Source organism: Onychomys torridus, chromosome 7, assembly GCF_903995425.1.
Source record: "Onychomys torridus chromosome 7, mOncTor1.1, whole genome shotgun sequence".
Lineage (NCBI taxonomy): Eukaryota > Metazoa > Chordata > Mammalia > Rodentia > Cricetidae > Onychomys > Onychomys torridus.
Genome location: NC_050449.1, coordinates 108,413,061 through 108,428,950, shown reverse-complemented (window position 1 = coordinate 108,428,950; position 15,890 = coordinate 108,413,061). Strand labels below are relative to the sequence as shown.

Sequence of the window (15,890 nt, the reverse complement as noted above, 5' to 3'; positions counted from 1 at the left end):
CTTGTTCTCAACGGAATTATGAAGGCCCCGGGAGCAATGCCTAGAAGGTGTGTGTGTGTGTCGGGGGGGGGGTGCTTGGTGGGGTATCAAGGAAAGTGGTATGTATAAGCACTTTCTAGCTGGCTTTGCAAAACGTGCACTTAGTCACTTCGGAGTTTGACTTGGAGCCGGGACCTCGGGCGAGGGGGTGGGGGTGCCTGGGAGAGCTGCAAGGGGGCAGCTGAAAGTTTGCACAGTCCTCTCAGCGGCCTTGATTGGTGGCAGGAGGAAGGCAAGGGCTGGAGCTGGAAGGCTCTCCGGCGGCGAGAGGTCCTGCCCAGCTGTTGGCGAGGAGTTTCCTGTTTCCCTCCCGGCGCCCGGGTAAAGTTGATGAGTGAGTCACTCGCGCGCACCGACCGACGACACCCCCCGCGCGCGCACACGCTCGCCTAGGGGACGGAGACCCAGCCTTCTGCGCAGCTCTCCTCGGCCGCCCGGGGCCTCCTCCGGGCCTCCAAGCTCCCGGGATCGCCGACCACATCTGGCCCGCATCTCTGCCCGGCGCGCTCAGGGCAGCCCAGGCACCCTGAGAAGACGAGGAGTAAAGGCGCAGCCCGGGGTCCCCGAGGCTCGGTTCGCGGCGCCCCAGGGGCCGGTCTATGACGAGCGACGGGGGCTACCATGGGTCGGGGGCTGCTCCGGGGCCTGTGGCCGCTGCACATCGTCCTGTGGACGCGCATCGCCAGCACGATCCCGCCGCACGTTCCCAAGTCGGGTGAGTGAGTGACCGTGGCGCGAAGCTGGGGGTCCACTAGGGCTCCCCACTCCTCCTCCAACCCCCAAGGCAGGGATTGACAGTCGGCCGCGGGTCCCAGCGAGAAGGCGGAAACGGGAAGTTTGTAGCGGCCCGAGTCGTCCCAGCGGCGGGGATCCGGGGAAGATCTCTCGCGAAGGAGGACAGTTCACTTGCGGGAGACTTGGGGACGCTCTTGACCCCTTTGTGCGCGCACGAAAGTCTAGGGCGGCCGCTAGGGGCCTGCACCCCCCGGAAAGGGAAGTTTAAGAAGTTGGGGCTTGGAGGAGTCGCGGCAGGGGACTGGCCGCCCAGCTGTTGCACACCTGGGCCGCGTACTGTCCTAGACACTCCGACTGAACCAGACTCTCGGTTCCCAATTCTACCACCTCGGGAGGGATTCTGGGCCCCGACTCACTGGATACAAGTTTGAAAAAAGAACTGCTCTCCAAGGGCTGTCATCTACCCCGCTGGCCTGCCGGCATGGGGACCCAATGAGGGTGGTCAGCTTGAAGGCTGATAATAATTTACTGCGTGCCTACTTAGTCCTGGACTCCAGAGTCGTGCCTGGAGCTAAAGATCTCAGCAGTTGCCATTTAGTAGAAACACCTAACCTAGGATGCCCACCAGGTCCCATAGCAGGGCGGCAGTTATGGCAGAAAAGCAGGAGCCAGGACTCCTTCCTAAGGACTTGCCTGGCAAGTGCAGAATCACTGACATTTTAACCCAAAAGTTAGAGTTGTTGCAGCTATTTGTGGTCAATGCCACGGTTGGAGTAAGTCACGTGACTCCGGACCTCTGTACCTTTGATATCTCTGTGGTTCAGTTTAAGTTTGCTTTTTTCATCATTGGCTTTCCATGCCCTTCTCTGGCGTTTTTGGTGACTAGGAGATGGCCAGGGTCACTCTGCGATGTCAGAGTAGGAGAGGGGATTCTGAGAGTTAAGGATCATGTTGTAAACAGCGGTGGAGCACTTCACACAGCACAACAGCAAACATCCTAACAGGGTTTCAACTCTACACTACAGTTTCTTCAACTCTGCTTTGGTTTTGCTCAGTCTCCGTTAAGCTGCTGCATCTGATGTTACCCTAGCCTCTTAAAAACTGACATGGGTGACTGGAGACTTGGCTTCCTGGATAAGAACATTTGCTGTGCAAGCTTGAGGAGCTGAGTTCAAATCCCCAGCATCCGTATAGAAAGTTGGGCGTGGTTCCTTGCCAATCTGGTGGTAGTGGGAGAAGACTGGAGGCCCTTTGGAAATTGATGGATGCCAATCTGGCTCTAGGTTGGGTGAGAAACCCTGACTCAAGGGGATCATGTGGAGAGCGACAAAGAGGTGTCCCCAACCCACACATGCACATAGACCCTCCCCCAACACATATAAACACAAAAAATTTTAAAAAGAAATGAAAAGAAAACCCGCTGGACGGGACACTCACCCTCTTTTTCTGTGTACGTAAAACATTTGCTTTAGACTGGGAAAGGACAACACTCAAGAGGCCCCAATTTAACTTTTGTTTACAAGATTAAGGTTTGTGATTTTCGAATCCAGGCTCTGTAGCTCATGAGTCATTTACACACACAAGTTTAAACAATTAGCTGACAGGCCTGCTGGGTCTTTTTAATTTGGGCTTTAAGTAGTTTTATAAAACTGAGACTTTTCACATTTCTATAGAATCGCCATTCTAGAATGTTTGGACAATTCATTTTGAGTTGTATCCATGTGGTCAAAAGTTTTCAGAGATGGTTTAGAGTTGGAAGACAGCTAGCTCCCAGAGAAAGCCTGCATGGAATTCCACTTGCCTTTTCATTTTCCACACAAGGGAAGGGTGTTGGGATTTCTCTGACATAAGTGGTAAATTGTGAGAACAGTTTTCAAGATAACTTGATGCAAAATAACATGTGAAGGAATGAGAAATTGTTTACAAAGTCTTACTAAGTCCTTAAAAGAGAAAATTAAATAAAACTCGTCTTATGCTTATCAGCCTGCCATGTGAGCAAGCAATTTCAGCATAAGGTATATATAATCTTTTTTTTTTCCCTTGTGTGTATCTGTGGGTGCTATACCTGAGTACTAGAATTGACTGAGCATGCACTTGGGAACTCATGGGCGTGGGAGCCGGGGGTTGACATCAGGTGTCTTCTTCAACGGCTCCACTGAGTTCACAGAGGCAGGTTTCTGTGATGGTGCAGGGCCTCTAGCTGAACCCAGAGTTCACTGTGTTGGTTTGTCCTGCTAACTGGCTTGCCTTAGGGACCCTCTGTTTCTGCCTCCTGGGTGCTGGCACCGAAGCTGACCATCCTCCTGGCTATTTATGTAGGTGCTGGGGATCTGAACTAAGGTCCCCACACTTGCCTGACAAGTGCTTTATGAGCCAAGAAACAGACAAATTTTAAGATGTGTGTGTGTGTGTGTGTGTGTGTGTGTGACTGTTCTCGTGTCAGAGAAGTCAGAGGACAACTTTGGGAGTTGGTTCTCCCCCTCTACCATGTGAGACCCAAGAACTCAGATCTTGGAGCTTGGCTGCAAACATCTTTACCAGCTGAGCCCTCCTGCAGGCCTCAAAAAATTAAAATGTTTGTTTTTGATGTATTACATTCACATTTGTAAATGCTCAAAAATCAGAAATGACTTTTAGAGAAAAACAAACTCTGGACATGTCAGACATGGGAAGCTTCAGACCTCAAAAAATAGGGTTTTTATTTTTTAGGTGTCTACAGAAGGGTCCTCACAGAGGACTAAACCTTGGTCCTAGTGTCCCAAGGATCACTGGTCTCTGCAGGCTCTTTAAGGATTAACTTACCTTGTCTAGACTGGGGACCAGAAATCTTTTAGTCTTGGAGTTTAATCTTTGGGCCTACTCTGCAGCCCGACCCCCCACACCACCCCCCACATCCCATAAGGTACATTTTCACCTCCAGGGCACTTCCTTTAATGGCATCTTATTTTTACCAAGTGGCCTTAATGTGGTGCCTCTGTTTTGACTTAGTGCCCCACACGAGAACTCCTCATTAAACACTCATCCTCTGTAGGTCTTCCGGGACATCCATGTCCGTTTCTTCTTCTGTCGTCAACCTGCCTTCTTTACAGTTTTCTTTACATTTGTGACTTTTTATTTTAAAATTTGGTTTTGTTTATTTGATCATATGTGACTGTGAGGCAGCTGTGGGATAGACATGAGAGTGTACTTAATGCAGGTGCCCACGATGACCAGAAGGTGTTGGGTCCCCAGGAGCTGGAGTTACAGGGGGGTTGTGAGCCTTCCAACACAAATGTTGGGAATGGAGTTCAGATTCTCTGCAACAGCAGTACGTGCTCTTAACAGCTGAACAAGCTCTCCAGTCCTTGGGAAAGGCTCCGTTTCCTTAACATTAATGGCGCCTCATTACTGTTATCTGCCAAAGTGCCTTATTAGTCTTCCTTCTCCATAGTATTTATTGAGTACCTCCTTCGAAGGCAGCAGTTCTCAAGCTGTGACCAACCCTTTCATAGGAGTTGCCTAAGGACATCAGAAAACACAGAGATTTACATTACTATTCATAATAGTAGCAAAAGTACAATTATGAAGCAGCAAGGAAATAATTTTTATGTTTGGGGGTCACCACAACATGTGGAACTGTATTAAGCGGTCGCAGCATTAGGAAGGTTGAGAACTACTGTTCTAGAGGGTTGTTAAGGCCCAGAGGACTCTACCACAAATGAGTGAGACAGACCCATTCTTACTCACTTTCTTTCTTTGAGCTCATACCAGCATTATGTCACAGACAGCACGGGACACTTCAAGGACTTAGAACAATGTTGTCTTGTTTGACTTTCTGGTCTCCATACCCCAAATCCCTCATGTTCTGCGGAATGCACCGAGAGGGTGTGCACATTGGATAGTTGCTTCTTGGAGCCTCTGCATGTGGTTTTCATTGCTGTGTTGTTAATTCACTGTCTGTCCAGGTTCAGACGAACCCTAGAAGAACCGCAGTCCTCACTCATCCTCTTAAACAAGCTGGACCAAGTGTGTCTAGCCTGACTTTCTGTTGGATGGGCTGGAGGTAGAGTGAGGGCCACACACTGAAGATAGGGTTGTCTTGAGTTCCAATCCTGCCTCTCCCTTACTGGCTATGCACCCTGTGAGTCCTTGGCACTCAGCTTGTAAAACTGGGATGGTAGATTGAGATAGGATGGAATAAAATAGTACTTTAAATGCTCAGCCCCATGTTCACGCCCTACAGATGGCTCTGGTCATTATTAACTCCAGTCACACGAGGCAATGGCTTCACTGACCCCTTTCAATCCGACTTTGCATCCTACCAAAGCCTAGAACATGCCAGGCCTCCATTTAGGTGGCTGTTCCTCCATTCACTCTCTGCTATGTCTCTCTACTGACTACTTTTTCTTATCTTTGAAGACCCACCTTGGACCTCATGGGGAAACCTGCTTTGAATGTGCCAGGTGGTCCAGTTGCCCCCTCCCCCACCCTCTCTCTGCTCCTAACAGTCATCTTTGTGTGATTTCCTAGTCCGTTGAGCCTTGTAGGCCCTCAAAGGCAAGCAAGATCTGTCACTCAGAGACCTAGCTCCAGCTTCAACACCTCCCCCCCACCCTCCCTGCCCCCACCCCCACCCCCTGCCACGCCACATCACTGGCTGATTTCAGGAAGGGCTGACCTGAGCCCGCCTTCGTCCTGCTGGGGAAGTGTGACTGGGGCCAAGCCTTTACCACCCAGGCAGTCCCTGTGTGTTGGGTTTGGTCTTGAATGGTTAGAGCATCTGATCAATGAGGCTTTGGGTCTGGTTTTGTAGCTGCAATTGAACCCAGAGCTTTTTGCACACCCCATCCCTCTCTTGACTCTGTATTTTGTAGCAGGGTCTCATGAAGTGGCCCCTATCAGCCGGAAGTCCCCTGGGGCAAAGCAGCCCCTTGGCCAGGTGTTGCTTTGCCTCAGCCCTTAACAGCCAGGCCCCGGCTGGGCCTCCCGTCCAGCCTGGCTAGTTCTTTGCTATGTCATTGATTCCTATATTCTGACCAAAGATAGAAAATGATGTTTTGACTTCTGACATATTCTTAAACTGGTATAGAGGCTTCAAAACCATGACACTTTAGAAAAGTTTTCACCTATAAAATATCCTGTGAGTGCCAGATTCTCTCTCTCTCTTTCTCTTTTTTTTTCCCCTCTAAAAGATTGTAGAAAAGAGACAATAATTGCAAAATATAATGCTGAATTTAAATGCAGGTTTTGTCATTTTGGAGTGCTGTTCTTTTGTTTTTGAGACAAGGTTAAACTGTGGCCTAGGTTGGCTTGGAATTTGCTTTATAGCCTAGGCTGTTCTCACACTCATAGTAATCCTCCTGTCTCACTCAGCCTCTCACATGCTGCCATTACAGGCATGAGCCCATCTTGAGTTGAACGTTTACATTTATTTTTCCACCCAATCTCTGTGTTTTGGTGTCTGAGCACTGTATTTAAGGGAAGCATTTCCCCTCAACACCAGCTGTCTATCACAGAGCATCCTCAGGATTATTTAGGTCAGATGCAAACCAATAAGGCACTTCAAAGTAGGCTGAATGGAATGGTACTTCCTGGCCCCAGCTCAGCATATTCAGCCAAGTGCTACATAAAAGTTTACCCTAACACCTGGCTGGGTTCCCTGCTCTAGCTCTTATGGATCTTTGGATGGCTGATTCATGGTTTTCTGAACCAGCCAAGCAGATAGATGAGCAGTAGTAGTACAGTGTCCGTGGCTTATTTTGTCCTTCCTCCTCCCTCCCATAGGCGCTGGTGGCTTCTTACGGGGCAGGATGTGATTGATCACTGTGTTTTTGTGTGGGGTGTGCTGAGGCATTTAGAAAGCTACATAGACAACTGGGCTCACCTCGAGGAGCAGTTAGAAAGATGGGTGACATTACTTATTTCATTAATCATAGGAAGAGACCAAAAGATAATTCTTACAATTCTCCATTTTTATAAACGAAGGCTACTCATATTCATTTAATGCGTGTGTGTGTGTGTGTGTGTGTGTGTGTGTGTGTGTGTGTGTGTGTGTGTTTGTGTAAGTGGGTCTCGAGAGAGAAGCTGGAAGGGCCAAAGAGATGTCATATTTGAGAGCAGGGGAACCTTCCCACCTCAGATACCCTCAGTGTGTCGCTCCTAATTGGTTCACATTCTTTTGTGATCTGCCATCTTTTTTTAAAATTTCATTTTGTACTTCTCCTTATGCATATCCATTGTACATAGTACTGTTGGTAGAAGGACATTTTTCATGGAAATATGCATTGTACCTCTTGATGATCTTTGAACCACAGAAAATCAAAACAGGAACAGTGTTTAGCACATGGATACTTTACTGTTCCTGGCCTGACGGTGGCATCATGGTAGTGAGAACCAGGATGACCTGGGCTTTGATATCCATAGCAGCTCAGCTGCATCATGTTCAATAAAGTTAATTATAAAATTCAAGTTCCAAGCATATAGGACCATCACATAGGCCCAGGGCTCAAACAGCTGCTGATGATCAAAAGCAGAATAGATTTGATCTGGCTTAATGAAGATGGGAACATTGCCTTTGGAGGTCCAGCTCACTGAAAGCCTGTAGATGGGTAAAATTCTCGTTTACATTGAAGCTTGATGGATTGTGACCTAGGTCCTCCTTCGCCCCCTTCTCCTCCTTCTTCTCTTGAGTCAGGGTCTCTTGAAGCCCACACTACCCTCCGATTCACTATGTAGCTAAGGTTGACCTTGAACTCCTAATCGCCCTGCCTCTAATAACTGAGATTACAGTCATGCTGTATATTATACTCCTGGTTTATGTGGTCTTGGGATAGAATCCAAGGCTTTGTGACTCTAAGCCAGCACTCTACCAAGTGAGCATCCAGATGCCCACCGTAGAGCAACTGTCCCTTGGGCTGCTGTTGACTCAGTCAGCCTCTGGCCTCCTGCCTAGGTCCTGAGGGGGACCTGGCATCTGTGTGTGCTGTTCCAAGTGCTGGAGCTGTAAGCCATCAGAAGAAATTAGTTGCAAGGCAAGAACTTGGTGAGATACTTACTACCTGGGAAAGGTCAGGCATGCAGGCTCGCCCTCTCTTATCTGATGGAATATTTTCTTTCAAATTCTTTCAGCATTGCAATTAAAATATGAGCCTGGTATATGAGCAAAAGGAACCCATGTCCTCAGGCCATGCCTGGGGAGGGACACTCTTCAGATTTCTGACCCTTGCTTTGCTCCCTTTAGGATCATGTTTTGGGTTATCTGGATTGCCAAACTTCTTTCCCCCAAACCTACATCAGCAACCTACAAGGATGCTTGGGTCATTGTGTGAAGGCCTTCCTAGCCTCTGGTTGGACATCTTATACTGTAGAGGGGTAAGAAATGAAGAGGGGCTTGGGGAGGGAGCATGAGGGAGAGAACTCATTAGAAGACATAATTGTTTATCTCAATGTCTTGCTTTTAAAAATTTATTTTTATTTATGTGTACATCTGCATGCTAGTATGCACGTGTACATGTGGGCACCTGCGAAGGCCAGAAGAGGGTGTCAGATGCACTGGAGCTGGAGTCACGCGTGGTTGTGAGCTGCAATTATAGTGTCTTAGTTAGGTTTCCATTGCTGTGATAATCACCATGACCATAAGCAATGTGCAGAGAAAAGGGGTTATTTTGCTAATACCTTCACTGAGGGAAGTCAGGGCAGGGACTCAAGGCTCTTAGGAACCTGGGGGCAGGAGCTGATGCAAAGACCATGGAGGGGTGCTACTCACTGGCTTACTCCTCATAGCTGCTCAGCCTCCTTCCTTATAGAACCCAGGGCTACTTGCCCAGGGATGGCACCCCCAACAGCGAACTGGACCCTTCAACATCAGTCCTCAATCAAGAAAATGCACCCTAGGCTTGCCACAGGACAATCTGGTGGAGGCATTTTCTCAGTTTAGGCCACCTCTTTCCAAATGACTTTAGCTTGTGTTTCATTGACATAAAAACTAGCCGGCACATGTAGTAAGTCTGTTAGAGGATTTGGTTTGGGGATCTGAACCCATAGTTCTTATGGCATACTGACTCTAGATGGACTCAGTCAATACTAGCAGTTCTCCACCTGTAAGAATTAAGAGAAATAACTATATCTTCAATATGTTTCTACTGCATCAGCATTTAAAATATAGTATCTTGTTTCATTTCCTTAGTGAAATAAAATAATGCCTGGTTCATGTACCACGTATGTCACCTGACAAATGGCCTTAAGGCGAACATGCACCCTGTACTGTAAATGCTGGACGCTAGCTGGATCCTGGAGGAGTTACACACCAGGAACACTGGGTAACTTTAGTAAGATGGGTGCTGGACTGGGAAGGACTGGGGAAGGGCAAGGCTGTAGTGAGTAGTTGAGGTTACATGAGGTAAACCCAGCAGGATTTGCCATGAAGCATTTTAAAGTTAAATTCACGTCTCTTGCCTGGTAGAAGCCCAGCTCCTGGTCTGGCACTGTGGCTAACAAGTATCATTAACGCAAACAATAATTAAGAAACCTTGCAAGAGTTTTGTTTTCCTAAGTCTGGAGGCAAACCAAAATATTTATATGGTATTACCTATAATGAATTATGAAATGGAAAGACAATTTTATAAATTATGAAGGAATAAATAATCAAGGGGTTGGAGACATGGCTCCAGGACTGCTCTTCCAAAGGTCCTGAGCTCAGTGCCCAGTACACATTTTTGACAGCTAACAAATAACTCCAGCTCCAGGGAAACCTGACGCCCTCTTCTGGCCTCCACAGCTTCTTCACTCACATGAGCATACCCACACAGAGACACATGCACACCCATAAAGTAAAATTAATTTTGAAGAGATAATAAACAATAAATTCTTGGGGTCTTAGGGGAAGGATGGAAGACTTTTTTTTTTCTTACAATAGAATATATAACAAGATCATTGGGTAAGATGATCAAAAAGCATGCACAAAATGTCAGAAAAATATTGAGAAGTTTGTCAAGTCACTGGTGACCAAAAATATTTTTTAAAATATTTCTATTCATGGGACTTGTGATTCTAAATAAAATATTCACTCTCACAGCTAAATTTCTATTCTTAATCATGTGTTAGTTTCTCAATAGAGTGCCTCTAAAATGTATAAACATCACCTTCCTCAAGACTTGAAGCTATGCCTAATGGTATTGTTCACTCACTGGCTTAGGAGATATAGTTAAGAATGCCCCGCTCTGTCCCCCTGCTGCACACATGCTGAAGTCTGCACTGTGGCGTCAGCAAACAAAAGCCTTCTCCTCACTTCCCCGCTCGGGTTTGGCTAAAACCCTTCATCACTTGCCTCACTTTCCAGCCCTGTGCCAAGGAGAAACCAAGTTGGAAATGTGTAATTACTACAAGACCTTGATCTTAAATGAGAGGTAACCCAGAACTGACCCTTATTTTGAGATCAAAGGGACAGACAGCAGGTGGGGACTGAGGCACCAGGCCCAGGAAGGTGTCCGGGCCGACCTGCTAAGTGTTGGCTTTACTGAGGCTTGTTCTTAATTATTTGTGATGAGAATTGGACAAGATGAGATTTTCTGCTTTTTTTTTCCTTTTCTTCCCCTTTCTTTTCGTGTGTGTGTGTGTGTGTGTGTGTGTGTGTGTGTGTGTGTGTGTGTGTGTTTAGTGTCAGAGACTGGTCCATCACTTTCCTTAACATGCTCTTAGAGAAGACAGACAGTGCCATGGCCTGGCAACTTCTAGACTGCTGTTTTAGGCAGGGAAGAGCTGCTGGGACCTGTAATTGCATTTCTGTTCAGTTTGCAGACACTTTTTAGGCACAAGGTATGGATGTGTGTGTGTGTGTGTGTGTGTGTGTGTGTGTGAGAGAGAGAGAGAGAGAGAGAGAGAGAGAGACAGAGACAGAGACAGAGACAGAGACAGAGAAAGGGAGAAGACAGACAGACAGACAGATAGGGAGAGGGAAAGAATCTGTGCACAGGTGCACATGGCACATGTACATGTCTGTGAAGGCAGGGGACAACCTTGGCTTTCATTCTGCAGGAACCATGCATCCACCTTGTGTTTTTGAGACAGGGTCTCTCACTATCCTGGTTGACCAGTGAGTGCCAGGCATCCACCAGTCTCTACCTCCTCAGTGTTGTATTATAAATTTGTGCCATCTAATGGCTTCTAGGGGTAGAGAGGGTCCATTTTCTTTAAGGATGTGGCTCCTGGTAGTTCAGCCGCACTCCAGTGGATGGCCCCATCCCCAGATGTATATGGACAACACCAATTGAAGTTGATGGGTTATGAAAATAATTTTGTTAAAAAGAGAGGATGAGGTTGGGGGGGGATAAGGAGAAGGGTTAAATATGATATGGAAGGAATTAAGGAAAAGAGTTGGGGTCAATGTGATCAGAATACATTGTCAGCAAATTAATCAAAATATTTAAAATTAAATTAAAAAAGCATTAAAAATGAACAAATAACAAAAGAAACCCAAATGCATACCATCATGTCCAGTGTTTTATATGGAGCTGAGACACAGCTCAGGTCCTCACATTTCTGAGGGAAGTACTTTATCCACATAGCCATCTTTCACCTCCAAGTATAGGACTCTCACGTGACCATATATTGTGTTCATATTTTATTCTCTAGAACCTATATAATGCTTGGAGGAAACAGTCATTTTGATATCATCTACTTTGCAAAAATACATACAAAGGAAAAGTGAACCACAACCTTTGAGTGGCAGTCTGGAATCTCCAAAGTTATGTGTTCTAGATGGAGCCCCAATCTCTCAGCCCATTATTTTTACCAGGACTGTTGTTAGAGAAACTTCTGTGGTCATCATTCACAGGGCCATTCTCATGACCTGCTTTTCTCTTCTGGAGGAGGGCAGGGGCCAGTCTGTGTGCGGTCCTGTTTTCCTGTCCCCTCCATCAGTGGCCTGGCTTGTTCTCCATCCTTCTGCAGCCTCCTCCCTCCCATGAGTTCATGGGTCAAGAGCTCTAATCTTGATCCCCGGGGCTTCGGCATTGAACATAGTAGGCTTCTGTAGTGGGTAGCCATTCCAGCTTTGATCTGGAAGTTCCAACCCCGATTGAGGCTTCGGGAACTGTTACACCTACAAGGCAGGGCCGAGAGAGGACCCTGAAGACCCGAGATCCAGATGAGCCAGCTCTCTTGGTTCTTGGACCCTGGACGCTGGAGGTAGACCGAGCAGAGTTCTCAGAGAACACCGCCGGACTGCGCTACACCTTTCCCAGACCCTGCAACCTACCCCTTCATTTGTAAGTTACCCCACAAAATAAACCTCCCTTTTAACTACGTGGAGTGGCCTTAATATTTTAACCAATAGGTGTCTGTTTCTTATTGCTGGTGGCAACTAAAGATTTTTCTAATGTTCACTGTTTCTTGTGGTCCAGCAGAGTGGCATCCCTGGGAATCTTGAGCCCTTCCCCACACCTACAACCTTAGAGTTTACATTTGTCAGGACCCCCACAAAACATTTACCAAGAAGGGTCTACTTGTCTGCGATGATTTCAGTGGGTCCCCCACAGGCTGGATCCACCACTCAGGAATGGGAGGGTTCTCAGGGGAGCTGCCCCCAGTGTCACCAACATCTTTCACAAAGCTTGTGCCCAGCACACTAAGCTTGGCAGGGGACTGTGCTCTGGCTAGCTGCCAGTCAACTGAGGTAGTTTCTGTCACTGGAGCCTCCCTGGGCTTTTCAGCCACCAATGCCCATCTCACCCAAGGATCTGATTCTCTATGAAATACACACCATTAGTCATGTCACCATCAAAGTCTGCCTTGACACATGCAGGCTTTATTCCATGCTGGGGCTCTTTGTACCACGGCATCCCTTAAAATGTGTGGCTTCATCCTCCATGCTCAGTGCCAAGTATGTGCATGCCCAACAAATTAACACATTCATGGCAGTTATTTGGGGAGTTCTTCTCAATCTCTCAATGTCATTACTTTTGAAATTATTTATTTACATAATTTATATAATAAATATCTTCTCTTTACACATTTATTATTTATTTATTTTGCTTGCACATCGGGGAGAGAAGAGGCCTGTCATGGAGAGCATGTGGAGGGGGGAGAGCACTCATGAGAGTGAGTTCTCTCCTACCGTGAGGGCCCCAGGGACCAAACTCAGGTCTCCATGCTTGGTGGCGGGTGAGCAAGCACCTTCACCCACTGAGCCCTCTCAGCAGCCCATCCCCCATCCTTGTCTAATCTTCCTCTTTTGTTTTGAGGAACTCAATTTGCTGAAACTCAGAAAGGACCCACTAGACTTTCCCCAACGCTGGGCATTGACTTCAAGCCTCTCTGAGTGTGCCCCTGGCACCAGCTTCTGTAGTTTACTCAATCCTGAGCAGTTTTTCAGCCCTGGCTACTTTCATCTTCTAGAATTCTCAGTTCCTGTTAGTGATTAACACCCCTAAGTAACACTGTAACAACACACAGTTCTTAAGACTAAGTTTCTGACCTTTCCAATTGTTTTCTCACGTTTTTTTAAATCCTTTGCCATCTGAACTGTACTTGGCATAGAAGAAAAAAGAAGAAAACATTTCCACTGCCTTCTCTGTCTCATACTGCTTCCTGTTGCGTCAAAACGCAACTTCTTCACCAGACCGACTTGCGATCCTTAGTGCCTGGACCCCTTTAGTGAGATGTGTGTTTACAGCAGAAACCTGGTGATGTGAACGCAGGGGTGCTTGCTTTCAGTTTTACTCTCCAGCTGAGCGGCCACAGCACCAACTGTCTGTCCTCGAAGACTCTCCTCCTGGGCTGCTCCTTGGCCACATTGGATTGTCTCTAATCAGTCCGCAGATATTTCTGTCAATTGAATCTCCCTTGACCGAGCCTTCTGGGGTTCTCTCCCTGAATCCTCACACATATGTGAGGTATGTGTGAAGGTGCATATGTGGGAGTGGGGATGTGTCTATGGTATGTGTGAGGGTACACATGTGTGAGGTGACCACATGACTTCCCTTTCCCAGTGAGGTCAGAGACTTCTTCTGTGAGCTGGATGCACACACTAGACAGTGCCTTGCAGATCCATTTCATGAGAACATGCACAGATCGGACAGGATCTCTCTCACAGCCCATTCTACTATTGCATACTTCAATAGTATGTCCTGGCTCCTATTTAACTAATTCATTGTTTTTTGGTGTGTGTTTATGATATCTATAAGGATATACATTTATGTGTATATTCACGGTATGTGTGAGGGTACATGTGTGGGATTGGGGATGTGTCTATGGTATATGTGAGGGTACACATGTATGTGTGTGTGTGTGTGTGTGTGTGTGTGTGTGTGTGTGTGTGTGTGTTTTCCTGGTATGTGTGAGGGGGTGTGTGTGTGTGTATGTGTGCACATGCATGCATGCTTTTGCTTGGGCACACTAGAGAACAACTGGACAACTTTGGGTATCATTTCTTAGATGCTATCAACTCTTTTTTTAAATAATTAAAACATTATTGTAAAGAACTTTCAAATAAAAAGGATTACTCAGTGAGATTAGCCAGACCCAAAGTTTATGCATCTCAATGAACTTCTGTAGATCTCTTCTCTATGGGCCTGATTTTGCCAAGTAGAGTGGCCTACCTGGCCAGAGTCTCACATATCTTCCTGTCTCCACATCCCCAGCAGGGGGTTATCCATGGAGGTCACTAATGGTTGTGAGTCACCATGTGGGTTCTGGGAATTCAACCTGGGTCCTCTGCAGGAGCAACAGTGCTCTTAACCATTGAGCCATCTCTCCAGCCCCTGGGCCACATCTTTAACTCCTGTGAGCTCATTTAAATCCCCCACTTCCTCCTGCTCACTGCCTCTCTTGGAAGCTCATTCACACAGCCTCTCACCAACCTTTGGTGTATGCCTTCTCACCTCAAGATGAGACTGCAAACTCTCCAAGGGAACGCTATCCGTGTCTGACTCTCCCCATCTCCACAGTCTCTCACGTGCTCATTTGTGTGCTGTGTAACTTGCTACTTTCAGTTCACTGCTTACAAAGGCAAAGGAGCAAGCTTGTGAGCCTAGAATACTTTCCTCCTTTCTATCAAGCACTACTGCTAGGGCTTCGCTACCTATAGCTACAGGTATGCTTCATAAAATTCTGGGCTTGGAGTGAGTTGGGAATGATCCACCCTGTTGCTGTCTACAGTGTAACCACCAGTCTTTCATTTTGTGAGTCTGAGGGTGCTGCATTGGGTGGAGAGGGTTTTAAGGCTTGTTATTCTTTCATACATTGCATTTGTCGTTGATATATTTATTCTTTTGTCCATCGCTTCAGACAATATGATTCTGGATGCTCATGGAACTCATAAAGTCAAAAGCCATATTGTTTAGGACAAATACTGGCCCCTGCTACCTTCCTTTGTATGGACTGTGTGTGTTGTCTTCTGCCACTGGGATTGTTGAAGAAGGAAGGGATGGGAGACTGTTGAGGAAGAAGAGAGAGTTAGGAGACTTCCTGTCTGTGCAAGTGTCCTTATCACAAAGGTGACTCTTTCTGGAAAGCCTTGATAGAATGACACATTCAGAACAATTGAGTATGAAGCCTCCTAGTCATACGCATGCTTAACAGGAACAAGCCGTGAGGGTGTTCTGGAAAGCCTTTAACCCTCTCCTCCACCACGGTGTTCTCAGCTCCATAAGGCAACACCAGTGCACATGCAGCCTGGGCACCAGGTGCTGCATGTTTCCTGATCTGCATGCAGGCAGATCACAACCCAGTTCCATCTGGATCATCCCTGTGATGTTCCCTCTCTGAGGAAGGCCTGGAGTAGCCACTAACATCATTGCATCCCTCAGGCTTGGTGTGAGTTAGTTTTTCTTACCACTGTGACAAAAATACTACACAGAAGCAACTTGAAAGTAAACAGATCCTTTGGTTTGGGTCCATTGTAATCAAAAGGCATAGAACAAAGGCCATGGCCACTCTGGCAGGGAGCCTGTAGCAGGACTTGTTCACATCTTGAAAAGATATGGAAGCCGAGTGTTGGTGGTGCACGCCTTTAATCCCAGCACTAGAGAGGCAGAGGCAGGTGGATCTCTGTGAGTTTGAGGCCAGCCTGGGCTACAAAGCAAGTTCCAGGAAAGGCACAAAGCTACACAGAGACACCCTGCCTCAAAAAACCAAGGGAA

General features: G+C 46.9%; 1 protein-coding gene across 1 annotated transcript in view; it reads left to right on the top strand.

Annotated features, from left to right (window-relative positions):
• The first annotated feature begins 259 nt into the window (after positions 1 to 259).
• Positions 260 to 15,890, top strand: part of Tgfbr2 (transforming growth factor beta receptor 2) — a 95,246-nt gene continuing 79,615 nt past the window's right edge. Inside the window, exon 1 of the mRNA XM_036194174.1 lies at positions 260 to 754. Within this exon, the coding sequence (XP_036050067.1) occupies positions 661 to 754 (94 nt within the window). The 5' untranslated portion in view covers positions 260 to 660. The remainder of the gene's footprint in view (positions 755 to 15,890) is intronic.